The sequence below is a fragment of the Sciurus carolinensis genome, chromosome 17, assembly GCF_902686445.1.
Source record: "Sciurus carolinensis chromosome 17, mSciCar1.2, whole genome shotgun sequence".
Lineage (NCBI taxonomy): Eukaryota > Metazoa > Chordata > Mammalia > Rodentia > Sciuridae > Sciurus > Sciurus carolinensis.
Genome location: NC_062229.1, coordinates 49,506,290 through 49,533,828, shown reverse-complemented (window position 1 = coordinate 49,533,828; position 27,539 = coordinate 49,506,290). Strand labels below are relative to the sequence as shown.

Below are 27,539 nucleotides of genomic sequence, written 5' to 3'. Positions count from 1 at the left end.
ATGTTGTGAGGCTATATAAGATGATGAATGTTTCTTAGTTCATGGAAAACAATAAATATTATGAAGTATGATGAGTCAGTATTTAAAATAATGAATATTATTTTAATATTCTTCCTCATAATTCTAATCAGTCAATTTTTCATACATGAAGAGAAACATTCCAACTTTTTCCATAGAAGTAATTGTTGGGAAATGCTAGGTTTTATAAGAAAACAAGTTATCACTAAACTGTTGCCAATGAACCCCTGATATCTTGTGGCTTAGGTTTAATGTATAATATAAAGCTCACTGAAAATAAAAAGGGCCCTCTCAGTCATTAACTATCTTTAGGAAGTTATTTACGTAAACTATTGAGTGATATAATTTTTGAGATGAATAATTACAGTGACTTCTGATGACTTAGAATTATATACTTGTAGCCATATATTTATATTTCAAATACAGGTTAAAAAAACAGTCCTCACATGTAATTATACTGTGATATGTGCTAGAACCCATATTCTGTGGTACATTTTAAATTGTATTGCAAAATTTAGCAGATTTATCAATAACCAAGAATTTCCCCCAATTAAATTATTATAAACCACATGGCAAAACAACTGCTAACCCAGAAAATAGGAAACAGGCATGGAGAATGTGTAATAAGCATTTGGGGGATATGGAATTTATCCCATGAGTGTTGTAAAGAGCTCATAATTTCAGAGTGCCAAAGCCCAAGTGGGTTATGAGGGCCTTTCCTCAAAAGTGACATTAATTACATATCCCACAGATGCTTATTATGTATTCTATTTATACCAAAGTGTAAAATGTAGTCAAAAGTTTACAGATTGAATATATTTAAAGGGGATAGTAAAGGAGCCACTCAGACCTAGCAAAAATTGTTAACTTAAACTTCAATTTTTAGTTTCATTACTGAAGAATGTTATAATAGCATTAAGGGCACATAGTACTGAATCTTCATATGAATCTGCTATCTTTGGGATTTACAACATGACAGAATTGTAACAAATATTTTGAATGCTTTTCACAAACAACCCACAAGTGATATAATCATAGGACTGAATTCTCACAATAAAAATGAAAACAGCACAAAAACAACCCTTAAGAATTACCTTGGAAAATTAGAAAAAAAACATGTCAATGTTTTACTTTGGAAATTAGTATGCATTGACAGGCACTTACAGAATTTAATTTTTAAAAATGTCAAATACAAATCAATAATTGGCAAATAAAAGCCAACTCAAGATGCTAATTTCTTGAATTAAAACATAAGTAACTTCATTCTAAGTACAACAGGAGTAATCTCTCATAAAGTTAATGAAAAACATGGTGCAAATTACTTTTAGAACATATTATTTGGTAATGTCGCTTATGTTCAACATTTAATTTCAAATTTATTCTGTTCAACCTAAAAGAGTAATTCGATTTAACACTGGCTAACAACAACAAAAAAATTAAAATTATCCAGAAGATAATGAACTCAAGTACATAATGGTATTAATAAGCAAGATTTTAGGTAACAGGATTTCATGGTTACTTATTACTATTTTTGAAGATAAATATCAATTGGGGCTGGGGTTGTGGCTCAGTGGTAGAGCACTTGCCTAGCATGTGTGATGTACTGGTTCAATCCCCAGCACCACATAAAAATAAATAATAAAAATTAAAGGTCTATTGACAACTAAAAAATATTTTTTAAAAATATCAATTGATCTAGAATTAAGTTAATTTACAATAGTGTTAGCCAATGTCAGTGCAATTAGTATTTTTATACTACTCATTAATTTTAATTGTGGTGTTTATTAGCCTAATGCTGCAGATATGTTTAGATATGGCATATTTCCCATTTCAGGAGACTTCCAAATATATCCTCTAACAAAATTATTTTTTAAAAATGGAGCAGTTACATTGTTTCTTAATGACAATTATAACTATTACAATGCAGACCAGTGATTTTTTTATTGTATCATGTAACTGCTAAAGACTGACAAAAATTAAAACCCTGCACTAATATAGGGTATGATTGTCCTGGCAACACCATTACCCCAACATAAACATATTTATGACTTACTCCTCATTCTATTCAGGTTGTTGTTACTGTTGTTACTGTTATTTTGCATTGGCTCATTCATCACTGAAATTTTTACCAAATTATTTTCTAGTTTTGAATTAAATCACAAGAAACTTTTTTCTTTGTAAAATGCTGAAACATTTTACAAGAAACTATTTTTTTTAAATAAAAATTCTGTAAAAGAATTGTCAAGCAATAATACATTTAGATGGTATAACTATGAATTATGATATCATCCTGAGATGAGTTGTTTTTATTAACTGATTATTTTATATTTCTCAAATTGAGGACTGTATTTTCAATGCTGATTCTGAATGTAAAACTAAATCAACTTACTTCTAACAGGAATGGTCAGCAGCATCAGCAATTTTTTAAATTGATTACACTGACATGATAATAGAACAAAACAGTTTCGCTTCATTTTCATGAGATACAAACCTACAATATTTATTAATTTCAAGAACATAAAAGTATTGTGCAAATTGTTATTATCATTACTAGAACTTCTGTGCTTTTTTAAAAAAGCACTGGTCTAAAAGATGGCTATTACATGTTTCTAGTAAGTGGGAACCCATATGTTTTAGTGAAGGAAGCACAGAAAGTGAAAGAGTTGGAAGGGTGCATGAATCACATTATATCATATTTACATAGCCACGATATCCTAATTAAGGAATGGTAATGATAAATAATGCTAAAAAGGTACTTTCACACATATAATGAATGCTTACCAGATACTGAGAACTATGCTTTTTGTATATTATGCTTTAATTCTCACAGGCACATTATGAAGTAAATACCATTATTTTGAATCTCCACAGATGAAAAACAAAGGCTGAGAGTGGTTAAATAAGTGTGTTTCATTTCAAAGTCTGTGTTTCCAACTGTTATTTCATACTACTTTTTGACCCCAAAGTTACCAATAGTCATCGATAAGCATACACAGGTAGGAAGGATCTTTTAGGGCAGAATGCAGGGACATAAGATTATTCAAGCACTTAGACCTTTCATGTGCTCACTAATAGTAGAAATAAAATCAAATTAATAAGTGAAATGGGTCAGTGAAATTCTTGTAATATAAAATGCACTACTCTTCAAATTCAAACAAAGTGACCCCTTCTTCAAAGAGATAATTATAAATATTTAAAGATAATGTAGATCAGATTCTACAAATAATGGGATAAATGAGGTAGCTATGGTTATTATAGACCATGATATTGTTAGTATCACCATTAATGTTGAAAAAATTCAGAGAAATTATGTCATGGACCATGGAATTTTATTGGGAAAATAGTCAGGATGAAGAAGCTCTATGAATTATTATGATGAAGGGGAACTGAAGGAAATTAAAGTCTGCTGAAGGAAAGTGGTACACCCTGGTTATAAATTATTGTCCCTAAGCCCACATCATCACCATTGCAATGTAAAGCACTAGGTTAGGTAAAGAGGCAGGAAATTAGATTTTCAAAGAAAAGATAAACATGTACACAACAAATTTCTTTCCCCAATTTAAACATCAGTTTTTAGATCTTAGCAAACAGCATTTTGAGGGTGTCAAATGGGTTTTATATTTGAATATGTTAATTCTTTGAGTGCACAATGGAATATAGAATTTAATTCCTTGTCATTAGCTATTTCAAAATACATTTTTATGTCTATGACCAAAAATATATTAAGTTAGACCTAGATCTTTAAGTAACAATTCATTTAATAGCCTGAAATATTGCCCAACACCCCCATGTCACACACAATTCTCTCATTTCCAGTGGGAATGCTGCTCTTCATGATGAGGTCAAAGTTAAAGCACACACACAAAAATGAGCAAAACTAAACAGGAAAGAAGACATCTTTGATCACAGTTCATGGCTTCCAGAGAAGAAACACAGCTAAGAGTTATTCTTAGTGAAAGATTTCAGGCAACAAGACAACCTATTAACCTAACTCACTGATTTTTTTTTCTCTGGGCTAATAAAAAGGCCCCTGCTCTAATTATAAACTTTTGACTCATTTTTTTTTTTTTTTTTAATTTTTTTACGTTTACATAGGGTAATGATGTTTATTTTTCCCCTCCCCCCCACCCCTCCCACCCCTCTTTTCCCTCTACACAGTCCTTCTTTCCTTCATTCTTACCGCTCTCCTTAGCCTAACTCTAAACCTAACCCTAAACCTAATGCTAGCCCGTCCCACCCCCCATTATATGTCCTCATCCGCTTATCAGCGAGATCATTCGTCCTTTAGTTTTTTGAGATTGGCTTATCTCACTTAGCATGATATTCTCCAATTTCGACCATTTGCCTACAAATGCCATAATTTTATCATTCTTCATTGCGGAGTAATATTCCATTGTATAAATATGCCACAGTTTCTTTATCCATTCATCAACTGAAGGGCATCTAGGTTGGTTCCACAATCTGGCTATGGTGAATTGAGCAGCAATGAACATTGATGTGGCTGTATCTCTGTAGTATGCTGATTTTAAGTCCTTTGGGTATAGGCCAAGGAGTGGGATAGCTGGGTCAAATGGTGTTTCCATTCCAAGCTTTCTGAGGAATCTCCACACTGCTTTCCAGAGTGGCTGCACTAATTTGCAACCCCACCAGCAATGTATGAGTGTTCCTTTTTCACCACATCCTCGCCAACACCTATTGTTGCTTGTATTCTTGTTAATCGCCATTCTAATTGGGGTGAGATGAAATCTTAGGGTAGTTTTGATTTGCATTTCCCTTATTACTAGGGATGTTGAACATTTTTTCATATATCTGTTGATTACTTGTACATCTTCTTCTGTGAAGTGTTTGTTCATTTCCTTAGCCCATTTGTTGATTGGATTATTTGTATTCTTCGTGTAGAGTTTTTTGAGTTCTTTATAGATTCTGGAAATTAGCGCTCTATCTGAGGTATGGTTGGCAAAGATATTCTCCCACTCTGTAGGCTCTCTCTTCACATTTCTGATAGTTTCCTTTGCTGAGAGAAAGCTTTTTAGTTTGAATCTATCCCAGTTGTTGATTCTTGCTTTTATTTCTTGTGCTATGGGAGTCCTGTTAAGGAAATCTGATTCTAAGCCAACAAGTTGAAGATTTGGACCTACTTTTTCTTCTATAAGATGCAGGGTCTCTGGTCTGATTCCGAGGTCCTTGATCCATTTTGAGTTGAGTTTTGTGTAGGGTGAGAGATAGGGGTTTAATTTCATTCTATTGCATATAGTTTTCCAGTTTTCCCAGCACCATTTGTTGAAGAGGCTATCTTTTCTCCATTGCATATTGTTGGAACCTTTGTCTAGTATGAGAAAATTGTATTTATTTGGGTTTGTGTCCATGTCCTCTATTCTGTACCATTGATCTACCTGTCTATTTTGGTACCAATACCATGCCGTTTTTGTTACTATTGCTTTGTAGTAGAGTTGAAGATCTGGTATTGCAATACCCCCTGCTTCGCTCTTGCTACTGAGGATTGCTTTAGCTATTCTAGGTTTTTTATTCTTCCAGATGAATTTCATAATTGCTTGCTCTATTTCTGCAAGGTACATCATTGGGATTTTAATTGGAATTGCATTGAATCTGTATAGCACTTCAGGTAGTATAGCCATTTTGACGATATTAATTCTGCCTATCCAGGAACATGGGAGATCTTTCCATCTTCTAAGGTTTTCTTGAATTTCTTTCTTTAGTGTTCTGTAGTTCTCATTGTAGAGGTCTTTCACCTCTTTTGTGAGATTGATTCCCAAGTATTTTATTTTTTTCGATGCTATTGTGAATGGGGTAGTTTTCCTAATTTCTCTTTCTGAAGATTCATCACTTATGTATAAAAATGCATTGGATTTATGAGCATTGATCTTGTAACCTGCTACTATACTGAATTCATTTATGAGTTCTAAAAGTTTTCTGGTGGAATTTCCAGGTTCCTCTAAATATATAATCATGTCATCAGCGAACAGGGATAGTTTGAGTTCTTCTTTTCCTATTCGTATCCCTTTAATTTCTTTGGTTTGTCTGATTGCTCTGGCTAGAGTCTCAAGGACGATGTTGAATAGAAGCGGTGAAAGAGGGCATCCCTGCCTTGACTCAATTGAGATTCTTTGTAATACAAATAAAGAATTCTTATTTGTTAAACCTCTACTATGTACATCTCAATAATACCTTCTTAATTTTTGATATTCTACTAATGAAGAGTTAGACTTTACAAAAATAACTGTCAAGAGACTTCTTGGCAGTACATATAAATAAATGTTCTATTATTTCAATAAAGTGGACTCCTTTCTGTAGCATCACATCACTAACTCAAATTTATTAAAACCACTATTTTCTAATTTAACTCCACACTGTACAAGCTACTGAAAAAATACAAACACATTTGCCAGGAATGAGTGGTTCCCTATTCTGCTATAGTATGTTATGGAAGTTATTTGGCTGGAGAAAATGAACATATTATGTGGGACATCTATCTTATTGACAAACATCCACTTCTGAAGGTAGAGCAAAAAATGACATGATAAAATGGAAGAACAAGGACATCTTATAGGATTGTTGGTTCAGGGACCAGATTTATGTGTGTATGACCTGTACAACCCTGTACTACTTCTTAAGATTGTTTGATTTAATGATCTACTATTGCCTTCTTGAAATTCTTAGTTTTCAAAAGCTTTCCTTCATTCTTCTTTTGCCCAGGACTCTGTAGCAAATTATGTAGTCAATGCTGCCTAGGATTGAATTATAACTTCACTGTGTACTATATAAAGTTTGACTAAGTCTTAGATTTTTAATTTATAACAATGAGGTAATACTCAATTCACAGGGTTTTTGAGAATATTAGATGATACACCATATGTGAAAGTAATGGATATAAAGCACATAAGAACAAGGAGAGATGAAATAAAACAGAGATGGAACAGTTTTTGCTTTTACTTCTAGGGAACTGAGACACAGAAATTACAATAAATCTCAATTATTTGTAGCTAAAACTAAAACCATAATACTTACAATCCATATATCTGTGGTGCAATTTCCAGCCTGTTCAAGTGCATATAGAGCTCAATATCATGCTTCTTCAGTAGATGATCCTGGATCTGGTTGACTTTAGTAACAATAGCAACTGTTGGTCCTAAATCCTGTGGTCGGGCAAAGGGGATGGGAGGCATCAGAGTTTCTTTCCCCTATACATAGGAAAAATGGAACATGTATTATTTCAGCATGAAAAGAATATCATTCTTCAATTTATTTATTAAAGAGAATTTAAACAAGAAATACAAACTGCTTTAATTATCTCTTGACAAATGCTAAAATATGGAACCATATGATAACACATGGGTGATTTTGCTCATAGAACAATCACCAGGAAATGCCTTCAAAAAACTGTGGGGCCTGTATTTCCTTGGCCAGTTTCTCTTGTGACAAAGTTTTACAAGATAATTTGGTCTAGAAGTGTGATGGCCACTACAAAGTATCAATGGCCAGTTTATCTGATTAGCTATAGAATATAAATGGAATGCTTTGATGGAACCTCTTTTTGTTTGAGGCATAAATTCAAACATGAAAAACAGTAAATGAACACTCTTTTGAGCTCTCAGTTACATAAACTAGGGCAGGAAATGAAAAAAAAAAAAAACAGTAGTAGAAAAGATGTTCTTCAACCTTTTGTCAATTTGTATAGCTGAGTACAAAGATTTTAAACTCTCCAAAATTATAGCAGACTATAAAAACAAAGTTTGTGTTGGGCCCCAGATTTCTCTTTCCTCCCTTTCATTAGCCCATATTAAGAGAGATACACCACGAATTCCTTAAAATGCTTTCAGGTAAACTTCAAGTTTTTATGTATTTCCTCAAGGTTGGTGACTGCCCCTAATAGTTTTGTGTCTGATCTTTTCTCTGATGTTCAGTTCTTACTTTCTTCCTCTGCAATATTGGCATTTATAGCATCTCTCTTTTGTGATTTTTGGCCTACCATTAATTATCAGTCTAGTTCTCTAGCACAAATTCTGTCCTCTTCTCAAAATCTGCTTTTTCATTTAATACTGGTAATAGGTTTGATTCTTTACTTATATGCTATTCTTCTGTGGTTTCAATGACACACAGTGCTTGAAGTTTGCACAACCTTGTGAATACACTAAAAAAAAACCACTAAAATGTATACTTTAAAAAGTTGAATGAATAAAAATATAGATAAAAATAAGGACAAGGGGAAGCTAATGTTAAGGAGCAATGATGCTAAATGTGTGAATTCAGTTCAGTAACAATGGGCTTATCAATTTGCTAGGATAGCAATAGAAAGCTAAGTAATTAAGTAGCCACACTGAACGAATACTAAATATATAAAACCAGGTATGAGGGCATGTACCTGTAATTCCAGCTACTTGCGAGATTGAGGCCAGTCTCAGCAATTTATTGAGAAACCATCTCAAAATAAGAATAAAAAAGTTTTGGGATATCACTCAGTGATAGAGCACTGGTCTAGTATGTGTGAATCCCTGTGTTCAATCCCTGAGAAAGATAGATATTGATTCATCCTACTTATATATATGAATTGTTTATATTGCCTTTGTATGTCTGACAATTTTATTAAAGGCATGTTTTAGAGTCCCAAGTCCAATCTTTTCTTGTATTTTCATTTTTTTATTCCAATTCTAATGATTGCATATTTTATATATTGTAGTAAAAATGACTAATTATGTACAATTTCCTACCATATGTTGTTACTTTCTGAAATCACTTCTTCACTCAAATATACTGAAAAGATCTGTTCTATAATATTTACCTTTTGACCATCATGCTCAAAAGTAGAAAACCAAGGTTCAGCAGTTTCCATCAGTTGTGAGAACATTGCACTAAAATTAGAAAAATAAAATGTTATTGTTTATCTTCAACAAGTACTAATGGTATAAAGAAAGAAAAATAGTAGTTTTTTTACTTACTAAGCATCATGCTCCAGATACTCGGGGTTCAAGAGAGTTTTCATTTCCTCACTTTAAAAAGTAATACAAGCAATCAAAATGTGCAATTTTTCCAATAACTGAAGAGGATACAGAGTTTATCTTATTCTATAGTCATAAGACAACTTTCATGTAATAATGAAAAGAATTAACCTTTTTTAATAAAAAAGACCAACTCTATTAACAAATAAAATCCTTTCTTTCTATAAAGATCAAAAACTTCCTTGTTGATGCCACAAAAAGGTAACAATCTAATTATTCCAAGCAACAAATACAAAAAGTGACAATATTTTTGTTGACTATGTTTGATTTAGAACAATTTATTACTCTACAATCTATCACTTGTCATTTAAAACCAAACAAAACATATAGTTACTGATTTAATATGCAGTATCAAAACATTCATTTATTTTCTTTTAATGGCTATATTATTTTAACATCAATTAATCAGTGATAACATCTTTAACAAATTTACTTTAGTATTGTTTTTCTTTGTAATGAATTCAAACAGCTGAAGAAACATGTTCTACTCATTTTAAAGCTATTTTCAATCAACTCTACTTTCCTGTATATTCTGTATGCACATCTTCAAAAATAAAACTGGCATGAAAACAGGTTTGCACTGCACACTTCATCCTTTTATTTTAGAATAATTGGAGTGAAGGTAACTAAGATATGGTTACTCTTGTCAAGACCCAATAAACTCAATAAAATCAGAAACATTTAGAGAAAATTTGAAAATGCAAATTTATAACCTAGCAGACAAAAGTTCATTCATAGGCCTGTATGTATGCTTAAAAAGGGGACAGTTTATTTCTGAACTTTAAAGATTACACAATTAAGACATATTATCTGCCAGCATCGTGTCTCCTGCATTTTGGTAGGCTAGCTTGTGGATTACTCCTGACAAGGCCTTACAATTATACAGCCCTCATTCCCAAAATGCTTCTTGGTTGCTTCTCTGGCTCATCAGTTAGGGTATCTAATTTTTTAAAAATGAATTTTAATAATTCCCTTAGTTAAACCCAATTGCAAAAGTCATTTACAGCTGGGCATGGTGGCACATACCGGTAATCCCAGCTACTCTGGAGGCTGAAGCAGGAAGATGGCAAGTTCAAGGTTAGCCTTAACAACCAATTGAGAGCTTGTCTCAAAATACAAAATAAAAGAGGGCCAGGAATGTAGCTCAGTGTTAAGAGTGCTCCACTGGTTCAATCCCCAGCGCCACACATGTACAAAAAAGTGTGTCTCAACAACCTGAGAAGCCATTTGATTTATTTACAGACTGAGATTCTTCATAGCGCTATTTTTTTGTTTATGAATCAGGGTGAGTCAAAGCTGGTAAGGAGAAAGTATGTCACAAGGTTCTCAGTTCACAGTGAAAAATGAGTCATCAGAATACATACGAATATTATCGATCATTAGCACTTTTGTCAATAAAACAAACTTTTGTTTTTCTTGATTCATCAGTTATGTCTTCCTTTGATACAGACCTAAGATTTTCAAAGATACAACTGCACGTCTGCCATGCAGCTAAACTGGCATTAGAACTATTAAATGGAATTAACAATTAGTCATGTAAACACAAATGTTCACAACTTAACAAAATTTACAAGTACTTTCAATTTAAAAGATTTTGAAGTTAAAAAAAAAAAAGTAAAGGCTCATTAGAGTAGGGAAAAGGTAAGGAACTCATTAGACACTTGCCTTGGCTGTGCAGACTCACTGGCATGTAGAAAGGCTTGGTGGTCACAGTGAAGGATGAAGACTATGGGGGCTAATAGCTCATGCATTCCCTGAAACACAATATCAAGAGAAATGAATGACAGTGAAAGTCCATTAGTATAAGCTGAGCTAAATGCTTTTCAACTGATTACTGCCACAAAGATCTTCATATTACATAGAAAAGCATAAAAATGGAAAGCTACAAAATAACATTTTACCTACTTTTAGAATTTGATTCCAATTCAACCACAGCACGTATTCTTCCTTAAAACATGGAGAGCAGTTCTCTTTTAAATGACATGACAAACAATAAATTGGCATGGTAGACAACCTTGCACCTGTCAGTTGCTTCAAAATCTGTACTCATAAATATGAATTTCATTTATGCAAATTATAATCATGAGCTACAGTGTAAAGATCTGCAGTAAGAAGGGCAACTAAGAACTGTAGACCTAAGGAAATTACATCCAATGTTTTCATTATATAATGGCTCAAAATTAGGATGTCTGTAGATTTAGGAAGAGCTAAAAGTCAGCTAGCTAAGAGTGGTACAAAATTAAAAAAACAACCTTTAAGAGGTATGATAGAAAAAGTTTTTCAAATCTGATTTTCAACGTATTTAATCAGAAAACTATCACAGGTTTTCATTTCTACTTCAACTATGCTCATTTTCAAATTATTTAATGAGCTCACCAACAGAGTATTTTCCCTTATATTGGAGGTTTAACTGATGGCTACACAAATAGACAAATAAACAAAAAGGCATAGTGTTAGTTACTAAACTCTCTTTTAAAAGTTACTCTAAAATTCCACTATTTATTCATTACATGGGGGACATAAGGTATTAAGCATTAATGACTAGCTTTGTTCATTTAGATTTTTTCCCCTTTAAGCACAAAATGCCACATTCCAGCAAGTTAAAAGAGATTATAATCTTTCCTGCCTCTTAATTGAAGCTTATTTTCACGTTCCTTTTGCTAAGGATGATCTTCTATAAAAGACAACACAAAAAATATCACCTTTAGAGGAAATAAAGGCAAAATATGAGAGAGCAAGGAGGAGAAAACTACTTTGCTGGTGGAATTAGAGCTGACTTCCTGGAATGGAAGGACAGACTCATACAGATGACTGTGCAGTCAGTAGTACTGTGCTAGTCTTAGGAAGTCAACTGTTATCACAAAGATGAGAGTAGATTTTATTGAACTTCATTTCTTGTCAGTAGCCTTGAAAACAATTACTTAATGAACACTTTTACTATATAATCCATTGACAATTTACGTTTGACTTAAAAGAAACTACCACATGACACTTCAATCTTTCTTGATCAACCTTTCTTCATTTAACAAACCTTGGAATGAATGTGCTTTAGAAGAACATGGTAGGTGACCAGAAAACTATGAAATCAAGTGAGTTAATTAGGCTTTAAAAATTGCCGTGGGGAGTTTATTTTCTTGGAATCATGTTGAGTTACTCTAAAAAGAAAGTGCCATAATTTTGGCAACACTGGGGATTAAACCCAGGGGTTCTCTAGTACTAAAGTACATCCCTGGTCCTTTTTAGTTTTTGAGGCCAGGTCTCTCTAAGTTGCCAAGGCTGGCCTCAAACTTGTGATTCTCCTGCCTTAACCTCATGAGTAGCTGGGATTACAGGTGTATGGCACTGAACATAGCTGAAGTGCTATAATTTTAATAATCAAATTAATAGCACTCAAAGTACAAAACTACAGAAAAGAAAAAAGAAAAAAAAATGAATGACATTAGGCAGGAGGAAAAATAAAGAAACTAAAAACACTAATGGTTATCCTTATGGTATTTTTTTGCATATTTCTGATGGTTTCCTTAGAATAAAGTTTTCAGAAGTACCAGTTCTGAGTAGCAACACTTGTTAAAATGCCTGAGTATACTATTAAACTGCCCTCCGCAAAGAATTCCCTCAGTGTACAATATTAAAGTCACTATTTATAGTCTTTTTAAAAAATCATGTGAAATTTCACAAATTGTTGTAATGGTATATTTGAATGCTAGTGAGACTAAACTAAAAAATTTTACTGGCCATTTTTTATTAAATGAGTTACCTATTTTATCCTAATTAAGTATTGTTCCCTTTTCCCTAATGATTTGTAACAGTTCTTCACCAAATCAACCTATTAATTCATGTCATTTTTGTTAGAAATATTTCCTGTTTATCACTTGTCTTTTAATTTTGATATCTTTTGTCATGTTGAAGTTATACATTTTAATAATTAATATAATAAATCATCCTTCATGGTTTGTTTTTTCTTTCTTTATGCCTAAAAAGACTTCCCTCGTTTTGAGATTAGGTAAGAATATAGTTTTTTTCCCCCCATGAATTCTTCATTCACCTAACATTAATTTAATTTCTGCCATGAAAAATATGATTTTTTTCTTCAAAACAAGTTAAATTAATTTACTGAATAATTAACTTCTTCAATAAAATCAATCTATTCAATAAGTTGAATAGCCCATCTTTCTAAGAGTTCTTAAATGCCATCTTTAAACTGAATATTAGTTCACATTTTTATGGATATTTTTAAACTCATATTTCAATGGCTTATATATTCTTGACAAAAGTTGTACTATTATAATAACTTGACCTTCAAAATATTTGAGTCCACCTTTTTTTTTTTGTCAAAATTATTTAGCTATTCTAACTTAACTTTTTCTTTCAGGTGCATTGTATCACTTAGACACATAAATGCAAAACAAAGCACTGGGATTTTATTTTTACATTAGAATTAACTTGAAAAGGGCATTTTTAAGAACACCAGACTTTCCAATTCAAAATTGTGTGAAAATGATTAGTCTTCATAATTAAACCTCATAGTTGACAGGTTTACTACTAGCTATTCTTTTTTCTTGGTGGTGGTAATCTTTGAATAGGTCTTTCAGTGTGTTTTTTAACTAATTGTGCCTGGTTTAAGAAAGAAATGCTCTTACCTAATTGCATCTTTCTGCCTTTTAAACATGTTCTCTTCCCTCTAGTTTCTGTGACACTACTCTCTCCAGATGCTCCATTTGTCAAGTATCATTTCTCATTTACTTATTTCAGTAACTATTAAATGCTTACATGTGCTGTGGACACAAAGTGAATAAGGTGGGATAGTTCCTAAACTTGACCAATCTTGCAGTACAGAAAAAAGAATACATAGTTACAAAGAATGAGAAGTGGTGTGTCTGTGTATGTATTCAAGGATGTGTATAAATATAAATACACACAGTTGGCCCTCTATGTCCAGAGTCTCTCAATCCGTGAATTCAACCAACTAGTGATAGAAAATATTGGAAAAATAGAAAAAAACAAAACCCCACCACATTTATATTATACATATAGATTTTCTTCTCATTATTCCTTAAACTATATAGTTAAGCAACCGTTTACATGGTACTTACACTGTAAAAGATACTATATGTGATTTAAAGAAGATTTAAAATACATGTGAGGATGTGTGTGAGGTTATATAAAAATACTACATCATTTTATATGCGACTAGAGCATTCCCTGGATTTTGGCATCCACAGAAGGGTCTGGAACCATTTCTCCAAGGATACTGGAGGAAGACTGTACACATAAACCTAGACCCTACCACATGTCCGGTACAAACAAGGTACTCATTACACTTTGAATGAAATATTTATGACTTAATGTATCAACACATTGAAAAAACTAAAATATGAAAACAGAAAATGAATAGTACTAAACCATAGTTCAAATCAATAAAAGGCAGTTGTTTGTAAAATGAAAATGATTAAGATGCCTCTGAATACTGTTCAATCTTTTTTAAGTTCAGTTTTGAATTTCACCTAAACTAGGGGACGAAAAATAACTTAAAGAGTGTTTGTTTTGCTTTCAATTCTAGACTAGTAAAACCTGAATAATAATTACAAGTGGACTGAAGATGTAGCTCAGTGATTCTGCACTTGGTCAGCAGGTGCAAGGCCCTGAGTTCAATATCCAGCATTGCAAAAAATTTTAAAAATTAGAGGTGGCAAGTATATAGACATCTTTGAAAGAAAAGAGAAATAATCAGAAAGCATAATCATGAATTCAATATGCTATGAACTTGACAAAGCACAATTAAAAATGTATTCTCAGTATATTTCTTGGTTCCCAAAGTGTGTATTCTACTTCTGTCTATATTATCAGCATTTCAGTTTGCTTAAAGCCTTTATGCCTGCTTGCTCGTTAGCAGTCACTGCACTTCAAACTCACAATAGTTGAAAATAAAGGTAACAAAGTTTTCTTCATCAACAGCCTGTAGGCTCACAAAATTGAACCTGTTCTTTTATCTGCCTGTGTTCATTTAGCCCACCAAGCAGTCTTTATTAAAGCTGAGGCATCAGGCAGTCAAAGTTCATTAATACCATTTATATAATCTCTGCAGTTTCAATTAACTCAGCAAGACATTCTACTACATGATAACAGTCTCATTAATTCAATAAAATCCCATAACTATTAACAATATGGTCGATGTTAAACGGGGTGTCACCTAGTACAAAATAATAGCTTTAACAGCTTGTGATGAAACTCAAGGTTTTTCCTTAAATTTGATCTGGCTAAATATTCAGTCCTTCAAGAGCAAGGTATTATTTCTCTGTGAAGAATCTGTAGTATTTTAAACATGAACAGGGAGTAATTAAGTCTTTTTAAGTGAGACCCAAGAGTAAGCTAATAATACTTTCTTATTCAGTGACTGATAGACTTTGCCTAAATTATCAAGAATTTGATCTCCCATATTCCTGTCTAGTCTTCATATAAATGCAGTGGTCTATATGCATCACAAATGGTGGAATGTGATGTTATATATTTTTTCCCTTATCCGTGTAACTTATTTCCATTATTATAAGATTTTTTTAATCTACTTTTTTGCTTTCTTTAAAGAAAACAACAAATGTGTAACATGGGATAATTTAATCCTGACTTGATACACTATTGTTAAATCTATTACTGCGATATTTTTGAATATTTGAAAGAGGAGCTGGAACAATGAGGAAATAGGCTTAACCAAAAAAGTCACACAGTAAGAGCAGAAAACCATAAAATTTCTGAATCCTTGAAGACGACTTTGAGTGACTGCATGAAACTATTGCTGCAGTAGTTATTTACTCCTAGACTTTGGGCTATGTGCATCAACAACACCCTATGGATTAAGCCATTTTGAATAGGGCTTCTGATATCTATTTTTCATTTCTCATTCTTTTTTTGGTGTTTTTTGTTTCTTTTGATTTTTTTTTTCATCTTTTGACTTTGTACTCAACTTTTAGATAGGCTACCTTTCATCAAAGGCATTTACTTCTCTATGAATATACAAAACATTCAGATTTTTATATACTTTTAGTTTTTACATTTATACATATATTCTATCTGAATCTTATTATCCAATAAAGGTATAATTTAATCTTTATGTCCTAGATAGAAAGCTAAACAAAGCAAGTCTGTCTCCTTTTCCTTAATTAAAATCTCATATACAATATATATAATTGGCCCTGTTCCACTCATGTGTTTGTTGATTTTTGTAATATCATTGCATTAGATTGATTATAGAAGTACCTTTTTTGGTGCTGGGGATTGAACCCTGAGCCTTGCATATGCTAAGCGTGTACCATTACCACTGGCCAATAGAAGTTCTAAAAAAATTGGAGAGGATGTGGAGAAAGGGAATCTTTACATATTGTTGGTAGAAATGTAAATTAGTATAGCCATTATGGAAAACTGTATGGAGGTTCCTCATTTAAAAAGAGATCTATCATATGATACAGTGATCCCCCTGGTGGTTATACATCCAAAAGAAATTAACTCAGTATGTTGAAGCTACATCAGCACTTCCATGTTCACTGCAGCACCAATCACAATAATGAAGAAATGGAAACAATCTAAATGTTCATTAAGGAATAAGTGAAGAAAGAAAATGTAATATTATTCAGCTATGAAATCCTGTCATTTGCAACAACATACGTAGAAATGAGGTCGCTATGTTAAATCAAATATTCCAGGTACAGAAAGACAAGTATCACATAATCTTACTCATATGTGCAATCTAAAAAAGTCAATCTCATAGAAGTTGAGAATAGAATGGTGGTAACCAGAGGCTAGGGAGAGTAGTAGAGTAAAAAGGATGGAGAAAAAGGTTGGTCAGTGGGTACTAAGTTCCATTTAAATAGGAGAACTAAGTTCTGATGTTCTATTGTACTAAAGACTAAACATTACATGGTACCCAACAAATATGTATACTTATTAGGAGTCAAATAAGAGTAGCAGTTTTAATATTTCCCTTTCCCTTTATTCCCCACTTCCATGTTCTGTGACAACTCCAACATGCCAATAATTATCAACATAATAACAGTAAAAACCATAACTACCTATAAACATTTTTGAAAAGCACTATATGTTCTTAACTCCAAAGTAAAAACTATTATTGCCCTCCTCCCACAGACAACAAAAATGAAGATTAGAAGTAAGGAAATTGCTGAAGACTATGCAGCTAGCACATGGTGGAACTGAGATGCAAATAAAAGGAATTGAGTCTGGACCCAGTGCTTTTAGCCACTAAACTATATTAGCCTCTATTAAAATAATTGTAAGGCTCTTAGGCACTATTTAAAGTAACCATGTCCAGTTTTAATGAAGCACATGTGTTCCTTAGAGTATCACTGAGAACGATGATACATTCTAAGGAGATATAGTCAGCATGCAATTAATATAAAGACATCTAATATTAAGAATAAGATAAAATTATTCCCTTGGATGTTCTGTATATACAATAATAAATACATTATTTAGTATAATGGTAATCTCACTTGGTTTATCATCTTGAAGTAAGTTTAAGTATATTGTTTTTATCACAGGTGTTTTCTGTTACATTAAATTGGCGTTTGGCAGTCATCAACTAGAGTATGTTATAACTTCTGATTGTTTTGGATTTATGAATTTCATCTGTATTGCCACTTAATGTATATTTGGAAGAATAAAAATATTCAAATATATGTTTCTTCACTGGAACACAATAAACGTCATCAGGAAACCTAAATATCTTGATATAATTAAATGATTCACATTTCAATAAAAATAAATAATCTTGTTTGTTTTAGTAAAGAGTCAAAAAATAGGAACATAAAAAAAAAGTTCCAAAAATTAAAAAAAAAAAATCATTCTGAAGCTCTATATCTGGTAAGTTTTAAAGACTAATAGTATAACTTAATTATTTTTTATATGACATGTCACATATTTATAAATGCTGTACTTAGAAACAATATTTATACATACAACTGGGAAAAGTTTTATTACTAGACTGGCTTCAAAGATGCTGTTTATAAACAAACTCTCAAAAGTTGAAAGAAAAGATTGAACATCTTATAGAAGACAATTTGGTGGAATGTCTTATAATGAGGAAGAAGCATATGTGCTTCAATGAGCTTACTTTTCTTGCCACGCAGCTGACAAGCAGCACTTGGATTGCTTTAGCATTATGATACAACTTTGGATACAATAAAGGTTGCATTATTGCTCTATCATTTGTCAAGCTGTATAGAAAATTTTGAGTCAACGGATGCCACCTGTAAGATATTTTCATTACCTGTTTATAAAGCAACTGCTCATTTTCTCTAGCATAACAGAAAAGAACATCTGTAAGAATCTTTCTCACATTTTCTTGTTGGAAAAACTGCATTTCGGGAAACCTGAAAAAAGAAAAAAACACAGGAATGAAACTGACTAGCACAATTTGAAGAATCACCCTGAAACTTTCATCTCTAAGAGGTGCTAAGGGCTGCTTCAGGTTTACAACTCCCTATTTGCCATGCAACTTGCACCATTGGTGGGATTTAAAAAGGGATGATAAAAGGGAAATGATTATATCCCAGGGGTTAATGACATCCTTCAACATCTAAACATTTCAAAACTCTTAACACATTTAAAGTCACTGGTGTGAATACAAATTTTAAAAAAGAATTATAGCCTACTAAGCTTTGTTTTAGCCCATTTGGTTTTTAAAATTAGAATGTGATTTTGTGACAGTACTTTTTCAAAAAATCATTGTCACTGTTTTTTATGTAAATATAAGAATTTCAATTACATATGACAACATTGTCAGTTTCATCCAATTAAAATGTAGACTTCAAATGGCACAAAAGTTAGTATACACTGCTTAAATGCTCTCTGGATCAAAAACTCTACCAGGTGCTTTGAGGTAATGCAAAATAGAAAAAGGACAGAGAATCTCCTTAAAAGGAGTTCAAATAGTTGTTTATAATGCAAGAATACACAGCTCCAAGAACCCAAATGCAAACACACAGCAATGCAATACACAACTAATATGTAAGAGCTGAAGGTATGTCACCTTAGAATAAATAGTGAGTACTAAACAAGAATTTGGGGGAGCAGAGTAGCATGGAAGATCAGTGGGAGAGGTAAGTAAATCAGAAGTAAAGTGATGAAGGTCCAAAAGGCAGTGGGGGTTTCAAGTATGCAGCACAGAATGATAATTAGTAATCAGGAGGAAAAGAGAATTCAATGAAGTACTACCAGCTGGGAGCAAGAGAGTGGGAAAGAATATAGGCATGGTCTTTCTAAGTTATGGGTCAGGCTCTATGGGTAATGACCAAAGAGACTCCATGTCACATAAGAAATACTTCTCCCACAAAAAAACTCCGCTTCTCCTATCCTCATCCTGCTTATGACACCTTGCTTAGAGAGAATGTTTCTGTTCTTATACAATGTAAAATTGTTCTTTTTGGTTCCCATTTTTCTTGGACAATGTACCCTGTCAGAGAATGATTGTCTAGATGTTAGTAACCATTGTTTACCTTGTATTCAACTAGGGGCATTCTGACCCATTTCCCCTTCTGCTTATGATTTTAGATGTCATGATGTTTGTTTATAGTTTTGAATCATGGCAATGGCCACTTATGATTAATGTGGTTTTGGACTATAAATGTGCACTCTAACCCTTGGAAGGGATCAAGGAGTATAGACTTACAGTCTACTCTTGTCCCCCTAGCTGGAGGTCCACCAGCTGGTGAATAAAGATGGTTCTGTCTCCTACTTTAAGATCAACTTGGTGATTTATTGCAATCTTACCACGACATCTAAAAAGAGCTTTCAATGTTGAATTTACAACTAAGGAAACAATTCAGTGACTACATTTTTGCACAGGGAAGTGAAAAAGAAGAGTCTGTGGGTGACTAAGTAAGAAAGAGGAGAGTTTCTAAGAAGGCTAAGTATGTTATAAAGAAGGGAAATAAAAAATTCACAAACCTAACAAAAGTCTGCATTCAAAATTATGCTCCCTAAGTTCTAGTTATGTAATCTTGAGCAAATGACTGCATAACTACCTCATCTACTAAGTAGGGAGAACAACAGTGATCTTGTGATTGAGATGAGATCATGTGAAAACACTAAGAACAGCACCTGAGAAGCAGCAGTCACTCAGAAACAAACGTCATTACTAGTTTTTGAGTAATGGAACTTTATGTGCTGAAAAGGTGAATTAGGTGATATTGGAACTAGAAAATAACAGAAAATTTTAGAGAACAGACAGGAAGACTATCTAGAACATGAAGGAATGGGCATTATTGAAATAGACAAATATTCCTTAATGGAGTCTTTTAAAGAGCAATACCTCCTTTCCTTCATATTATAATAGTTTACTGCCTCCATTTTTGGAGACCTTAGCTGCTTTATGCTTCGTTTCATACCATGTTGTTTCCCTATTAGAGTTACTTTTCTTCATTCTAGGTATCCAGGCAGACTATGCTAAATAATGATGAAGCATCTCTTTCCTGGTTCTGATTTTTCCAGTAAATTAAGGGTTTTTATTTTTCTTCTGTTTATTTAACTTTTGCTTGCAATTAGCTTTGATGCACAATCATCCTGAGACTTGGAATTGTAAAAATATATTTTTTGTGGTACCAAGAAAGCCTTTCTTTTGGGGGGGCAGTAAACCATCTAAGCATCTGAGCAAGGTGACTCCCTATCTCTGCATAAACCTTAATAGGATGACTCTCCCAACACTTCCTACTCAAGCATGCAAGTTCAAGTAGGGGTGGTACAACTAACTGCTCTCTAAGAAGAGAAAAATAAACCTGGAGGCAAATTCAGGACAAACATAAGATATCATAGAAGCCAAAAACGTTCCCAGAAATATGTCAAATGCACTAAGGAAAGAAAAACTATCTTTTTTTTGAATGATTTATTTGGAACAAAGGAAAGTCACAAAAGTCTTAGAAAATTTAATATCTCCAATTAAAGCAATCAGGTTGAAAGATAGTAAACTGTTATACAGCAATTTCTTAGAGACAGCTTGCCATTAAGAACAGAATAATACTTCTCAGAGATGGAATTTCTTTTTTTCCTCATTACATGACTTAAAGTTACCCCTTTGGTTCATGAGCAAAGATTTGGATTAACTGGCTTAGTCATTTTGTGCGTTCCCTTCCTTGCATATTATTTGCAAATTTTCTAAGCACACTGACACAACTAACCACTGTTTCACTGTTGCAATCTGAATGGATCATGGAAGAAATTACCAAATTGCTACATGCACTCTGTAACAAACATTCATGAACTATATAATAATAGTTTAACACCTAAAAGATAAAAATGTATAAACTATATTGTATACCAATCAATGGTTTCATTTAAATGTGTACTAACCTCTTGAAAGATTAAAAACTTGAAATCTAGAAGAATTAAATTGCAGGTAGATAATTTAAATTGCCCACTTTCAGCAAATACCCAATCAACTGAAAATGCATATTAGGCAGACAGCATATCTACACAAAAGCAAAACATCTACAATGCTCTACAATGATAAAATGCCAGTTTATGTAATTTCATAATTTCCTTTTTAAGAGAAGTATGACTTGTTCTTTAAATGCTGATGAAGAATTCACACATCAGATAGGTATAAGGTACGAAGACTGAGAAAAGTTCTGAGAAAGGAATAAAAGTCTATGCTAGTTCAGAAGTTGGAACAAGAACTGAAATTCAGAGAAGTTTTAGCTGAAGAGCTGGGAGATTATCTAGTCAAACTCGGAAATTAATTAGTAATGAAACTGCCACAGAGAAAATATCTGTGCCAATGTATCTGAAAAGTCAGCAGACAGCAGTGGTTTCTGACTCCTTCCCTTATCAATTAGAAACGTCAGAGAAATCAATTTAGGTAAAATTCCATGAATTGAGTCACATAGAAGAACTTGTCTCAGAAGGTTGATGAACACATTTAAACAACAACATATTTCCCATATAAAAGTACTTAATGGTCATATTATCAGGGTGCAAAACAGAAGGCATTGTATTTATAGGCATCAGATATAAGAGGGGAAATTACAGTTAGTAGCATTTCCAGGAATAGTAATTGATCTTTGATGACAGGCTGTAAGTATCAGAATAGCTTCCTCATCCAGTTTGTCCTCTAGACTTTCCTTTTTCCCTGTGTCAGTTTGTGTTGATTTAGGATAAGTAATTTCAACATGAGGTTAATCCATTTATTTTACTTGAAAGGCAAATCTGTTTTTGAAACAACAATAACAAACACAGAATAGTGACCCAGTCTGGATTCAACAATTGTTAAGATTTTGAAAAACCATCAATGACTATAATTTCATACAAAAAAGAGTAGTAACTTCAAAAAGATGAGGTTAAAGAAAAAAATGAGAATTGAAACTGTAAAGGCTTATGATTCTTTCAGATCAAAATATTAGTAGGAAAATAAAGGGGAAAAATTTCATACTACATAGGAACTGAAGACAAATTTTGTTATTATCAGACAATCAAAGTCCAAGAGAAGTCATTTTTACATTTGCTTGGAAAATGAAAATGGGAGTGTGAAACAGGTGAGAATAGAACTCTGAAAATATAGAAAAAACAATGAGAAATTAAGTTTTCCATGATGAAATTTATACCAAAATATCTAAGATATTTATTTGGTGGAAAAAGAGATCATTTCAGCTTTAACTCTGTTGATCAATATTTAAGAAGTTTCCTAGACATACAAAGGAACTTGAAACAAATCTGACATAAAGAAAAATAATATAAAATCAACACACAAAAATAAGTAGTGTTTTTCCATGCTAACAATGAACTTATAAAAACATCAAGAGAACAATCTGATTTACTTTAGTTAACAAGTAATACTTAGGAATAACAAGAAGATAAAAGACCTGCACACTGAAAACTGTAAAGCCATTATGAAAGAAATAGAAGGTAAAAATAAAAGATATTCTGTGTTCATGGATCAGAAGATTTAACATTGTTGAAATGCCTATACTAAACAAAGCAATCCCTATCAAATGTTAAGCGATATAGAGAAAATACAATTCTAAAATTCATATGGAAACATGGAATAACCCAAATAGCAAAGGTCATCAGTGACAACAACCCAAAGAGCCAGAAGAATAAAGCTGGAGGACTCACACATATCTGACTTCAGCTCCAGCTGGTAAAAAAATGGTAATTAAAGCAGCGTGGTACTGGCATAAAAACAGATACATCAACCAATGGAACAGAGTAGAAAGTACAGAAATGAACCAATTCATCTACAGTCAATTGATTTTTGACTAAAGTTCCAAGAATATACAATGGGAAAAGGACAGTCTCCTCAACAATGATGTTGCAAAAACTGGATATCCATATGCAGAAGAATGAATTGGGATCCTTACCTTGTGCCATATTAAAAAAAAAATCAACTAAAAATGGATTAGACTTAAACCTAAAACTAGAAACTGTAAAACTACTAGAAGAAAAAACGGGAAGAAACTACATTGGTTTGGACAATGATTTTCTTAATTTGACCCAGGAAACACAAGGAACAAAACCTAAAATAGTTACAGGGGAAAATCTTCTGAGGTTTGGGGTATAACTTAGTGGTAGAGTGCACTTAGCATGCACAAGGCCCAGAGTTTAATTCCAGTACTTACTAACTAAATGAACAAATAAATAAGATTTAAAAATATAAAAATAAATAAAAATTTTAAAAATTAAATTAAAAGCTTCTGCCCAACAAATGAAACAAGAGAATGTAGAGACAACCTATGGAGTGGAAGAAAATATGTGAAAGCCATACATCTGAAAAGGGATTGATATCCAAAATGTGTAAGGAATTCTAACAACTCTATGAAAGAAAACAATCCAATTAAGAAAAAGACATTTCTCAAAAGACATAATGGCTAACAGATAAATGAAAAATGTTCTGTATCACTCTACATTAAGGAGATGCAAATTATAATTAAGACCATAAATGTATTAAAATATAATTATCCAATCTACTAAAAAAATCTGTGGTACAGAAAAAGTAATGAGATATCACAAAAGTATAGTGTATAATCTTTGCTTTATATCTTAATCATAAGGGTTAGACAATAGTGTCTTCAATACAGGTTTCGAAAATTTTTCAATGAGAAACTTCGAACATTTAAAAAGCAGAGAAAAGAGCAGCATTAATCCCAATAGAGCCACCATCTATCTTAATCCTTAATTAGTTTATATATGTGTATGTGTGTGTGTATGTGTGTGTGTGTGTGTGTTCTTCCTATTACTCCTTATCTTGAAGATAATCCCAGACATCATATCTATAAATGTGAAAATGTTTATCTCTGAAAGATAAGCAATCATAGTATTAAATCATAAAAAATCATGGTATTATAACACTAATAAAAATAATCTGTTAACTTAATCAAACATCCAGTCAATGTTCGAATTGCTGTGATTTTCCAAGACATTGTAACACTTTATTCAAGTTCTAAGAAATACCCATCAGTAAACTGCAATTTGTTAATTTGTCTCTTAAGATTCCTTCATTTGATAGATATGTCCTTTTCTCTTTTTCTTGCAATGTATTCATTAAAGAAACCAGGTACTTTAACCTGTAGAATCTTCCCATGTTCTGAATTTTATTTATCATATCTCCACTGTGGTATTTAATGTATCACTCTTCCCCTGCATTTCCTATTAGTTGGTGACTAAGTCTAGAGAGTTCAACTTTTCAAAGAGATTCTTTGTAGATGGGTATGATGGTTTGAAAATAGGTTCACCAATTCTTTGACTCGCCTTCCTTTTGAAGGTACAAGAGTCTAACCTCCGTCCTTAGGGATCAGTTTTTCACAAACTAAATGCAGCTAAAGTGATGCTGTGATACAGGTTTTATCTGGCTTGCTCTCTCTCTATCTGAACCAATCCACCATGCTGTGAGGAAGCCAAGCTTTGCCCCATAGCAAATAGCTTATGCGACAGGCAAGTGGAATGTTCCAGTCACAGCTCCAGAAGTCTCAAGTCAGAGCCAGCTTCAACAGCCAGTCATGGTCATGGAAGCCTAGGAGCTCCAGTCATCTGGCTTCTCCTAGGCTTCAGGGTGCCCCAGAGAGGGGACAGTTATGAGCTGCCCTGCTGAACCCTGCCCAAGTTGTAGATTCATCAACACGAAGTCTGTTATTCTTTAAAGCTCTAGCTGGTAAACACTGCAGCAAAAGATAACCAGAGCAGTTAGTGCTGTATGCTTCCATCAGGAGGTAGCTTTCTCTGTGATGCTAGCAACCACTGATGATCATTTCTTAGGCTTATTAATTCATTAGAGGTCATAAAATGGTAAGACTATTTCTCTTTCTTTAATACTTACAAAAACAAACATTTCCTCCATCAATTTTTAGTTATTCTGAAATACAGTTCACCATAGTTCAAAAATTTGTGTTCATTTTCATTACATCTGGTTTACAGATACTTGTGGACTGATTACACTAAGATCTATTAATGATAAGAATTGCCACTACTTCTGTCACAAAAGTAGTTTATGACAAATAGACTATTCTATTTGCCTTTTGGATATCTTCTCATGTTACTGCAGTGTGGTGGAAAGAATGAGGAAGAATGGAATGAAGAGCAACTAAACACCAACTTTCGAGTCCCCCAAACCAGGAACCCAGATACCTGATGAGGTCTATCATAATACAGATAAGGAAAGCCAGGAAATTATCTAGGTTATCTGTAATGAAGAATTTCTCAGACAACAAAGAGAAAGAGAGAATATTTCTAAGTAAGAAAAGGGTTAAAAAAGAGTGAAATGATAAAGGGCTTTGTCATTGCATTATAGTACATAATTAGGTAATTAGAAGTATTAAAACAGACAAAGCATTGGACCCAGATGAATTACTGAAGATGCAAGTATTCAATAAGATGCCCCAAGGGAAAAAATAAAGCCCTTGGTGAGGGTTTATAATGGTGCAGTGGGACAAAGAAGCACAGAAGGACTTGAAGGAACAATAACTGATGTCATGCCTGCATTTCAAAACCAGAAAATCAAAACAAGTACTCAACCAAAATTTAAAATGAGCTGATGAAAACTCCCTAATATACTATCAAACACCAAAATAACTATAATACCTTACTATAGTTCATTGTTTTATTAAAGGAAAACTTAAAAATTAAGCCAAATCATAAGAACAATAATTTGATACAGAATGTAAGCAGAAACATCAAATTCTTTTTCTTCCTGTGTGGAAGATTTAATCATTCTCTTTATTTGAGTAGGCATGGTTTGTGTTCTTTCCAGACTCATACAGAAGATTTAGTTTCCCAGCTTCCTTTTCAGTTAGCCCTGGCTCTGCGCTAATCGATGGAATTAAAGTGGAAATTATGTGTGAACACAAAATCTTCTCCACCTCATTCTTGGCAGTCCCCATACACTTCTCCCCTTCCAGCTAGTCAGAATGGAGAAGATCACTGGGAAGACCAGGAGGCTATATGTAGATGGTGGTGGTTTTAAAATACACCTGTATATTCTTTGATACACCTCCCTTCTGTGCTAACATAATGCATGAAAAGGACACCTGGTTCCCTTTCTCTCTTGAATCCCTTGTTCTGTAGAAAATGTCCTCTGCAGTCCCATGGAGAGATACACATGAACAGCAATCAGAATGAATCCTGCAGTCCTAATCAAGTTAACAATGGTCTGCAGCACTAGGAGAAACCTGACTGAAATCTCATAAGACTCCTAAGCCAGAACTTCTTAGCTAAGCTGCTTGCAAACGACTGATCTGCAGCAACTATAAAATAAATGATTATTGTTCTAAGTCATTGTTCTGGTTGTTTTATTCATGTAGCAAAAGACAATTAATAGATGTCTTAAAATCTAAAACTGAGATAATATTAAAAACAACTAAAATACATAGTAGAGATGTATATGGGACATGGGTAGAAGCCAGAAGGACCTTCAAGAGACTTATCAGTGAAGGGCTAAAGGGTATGAAACAGTTAGTTAGGAAAGGTTCAAGAGTGGGCTGCCAAAGAGGGCTTCAAAGGAAATGAGGAAAACAGGAGAAATGGAAGAAAAATGTCCCTTATTACCCAGTGGAGAAAAGTCTGACAATATGGTAGTCTCTAGTTTTATGAAAAACAGAAAATGTACCTAATAAGTTGGGTGATCTAGCTAAGGAAATATTCAGGTAGAGTGTTGAAGGTACCAACAGATTTATTCTTGTTACTTAGAGCGGAATGAAAGAAAAGCAAAAAGGAAGAACTGGTAAGCATAAAAGAGCTAGAACTTGCTATGTCTGAAAAAAAACTTTTTCTCATTCTCAGTCTTTCCAGTCATCAAATGGTGCTAACATTAAGATGATGCTTTTGGGCAAACTCAAATCTAAGACACAGACGGAAAGACACGATTAAAGATGAAACCAGGGGTTAGACTATAAAACCCCAAGTTAGAATCTCAGGAAGCTCTGAGATAATGCCTCAGGGGCCCTTCTCTCAGACAAAGGCTTTGACAAAGATTTAAAAAGTGTGCCTCAGATAACCTCCAGCAGGAAGAGGTCAGGCTTA

The 27,539-nt window shown here is 33.1% G+C and overlaps 1 protein-coding gene across 1 annotated transcript in view; it reads right to left on the bottom strand.

The window, feature by feature from the left end:
- Tbc1d5 (TBC1 domain family member 5) overlaps window positions 1–27,539 on the bottom strand; it is a 536,784-nt gene that overhangs the window by 186,937 nt on the left and 322,308 nt on the right. Inside the window, 5 exon segments of the mRNA XM_047531151.1 lie at window positions 7,045–7,217; window positions 8,816–8,885; window positions 8,973–9,023; window positions 10,698–10,786; window positions 18,307–18,409. Of these exon segments, the coding sequence (XP_047387107.1) occupies window positions 7,045–7,217; window positions 8,816–8,885; window positions 8,973–9,023; window positions 10,698–10,786; window positions 18,307–18,409 (486 nt within the window).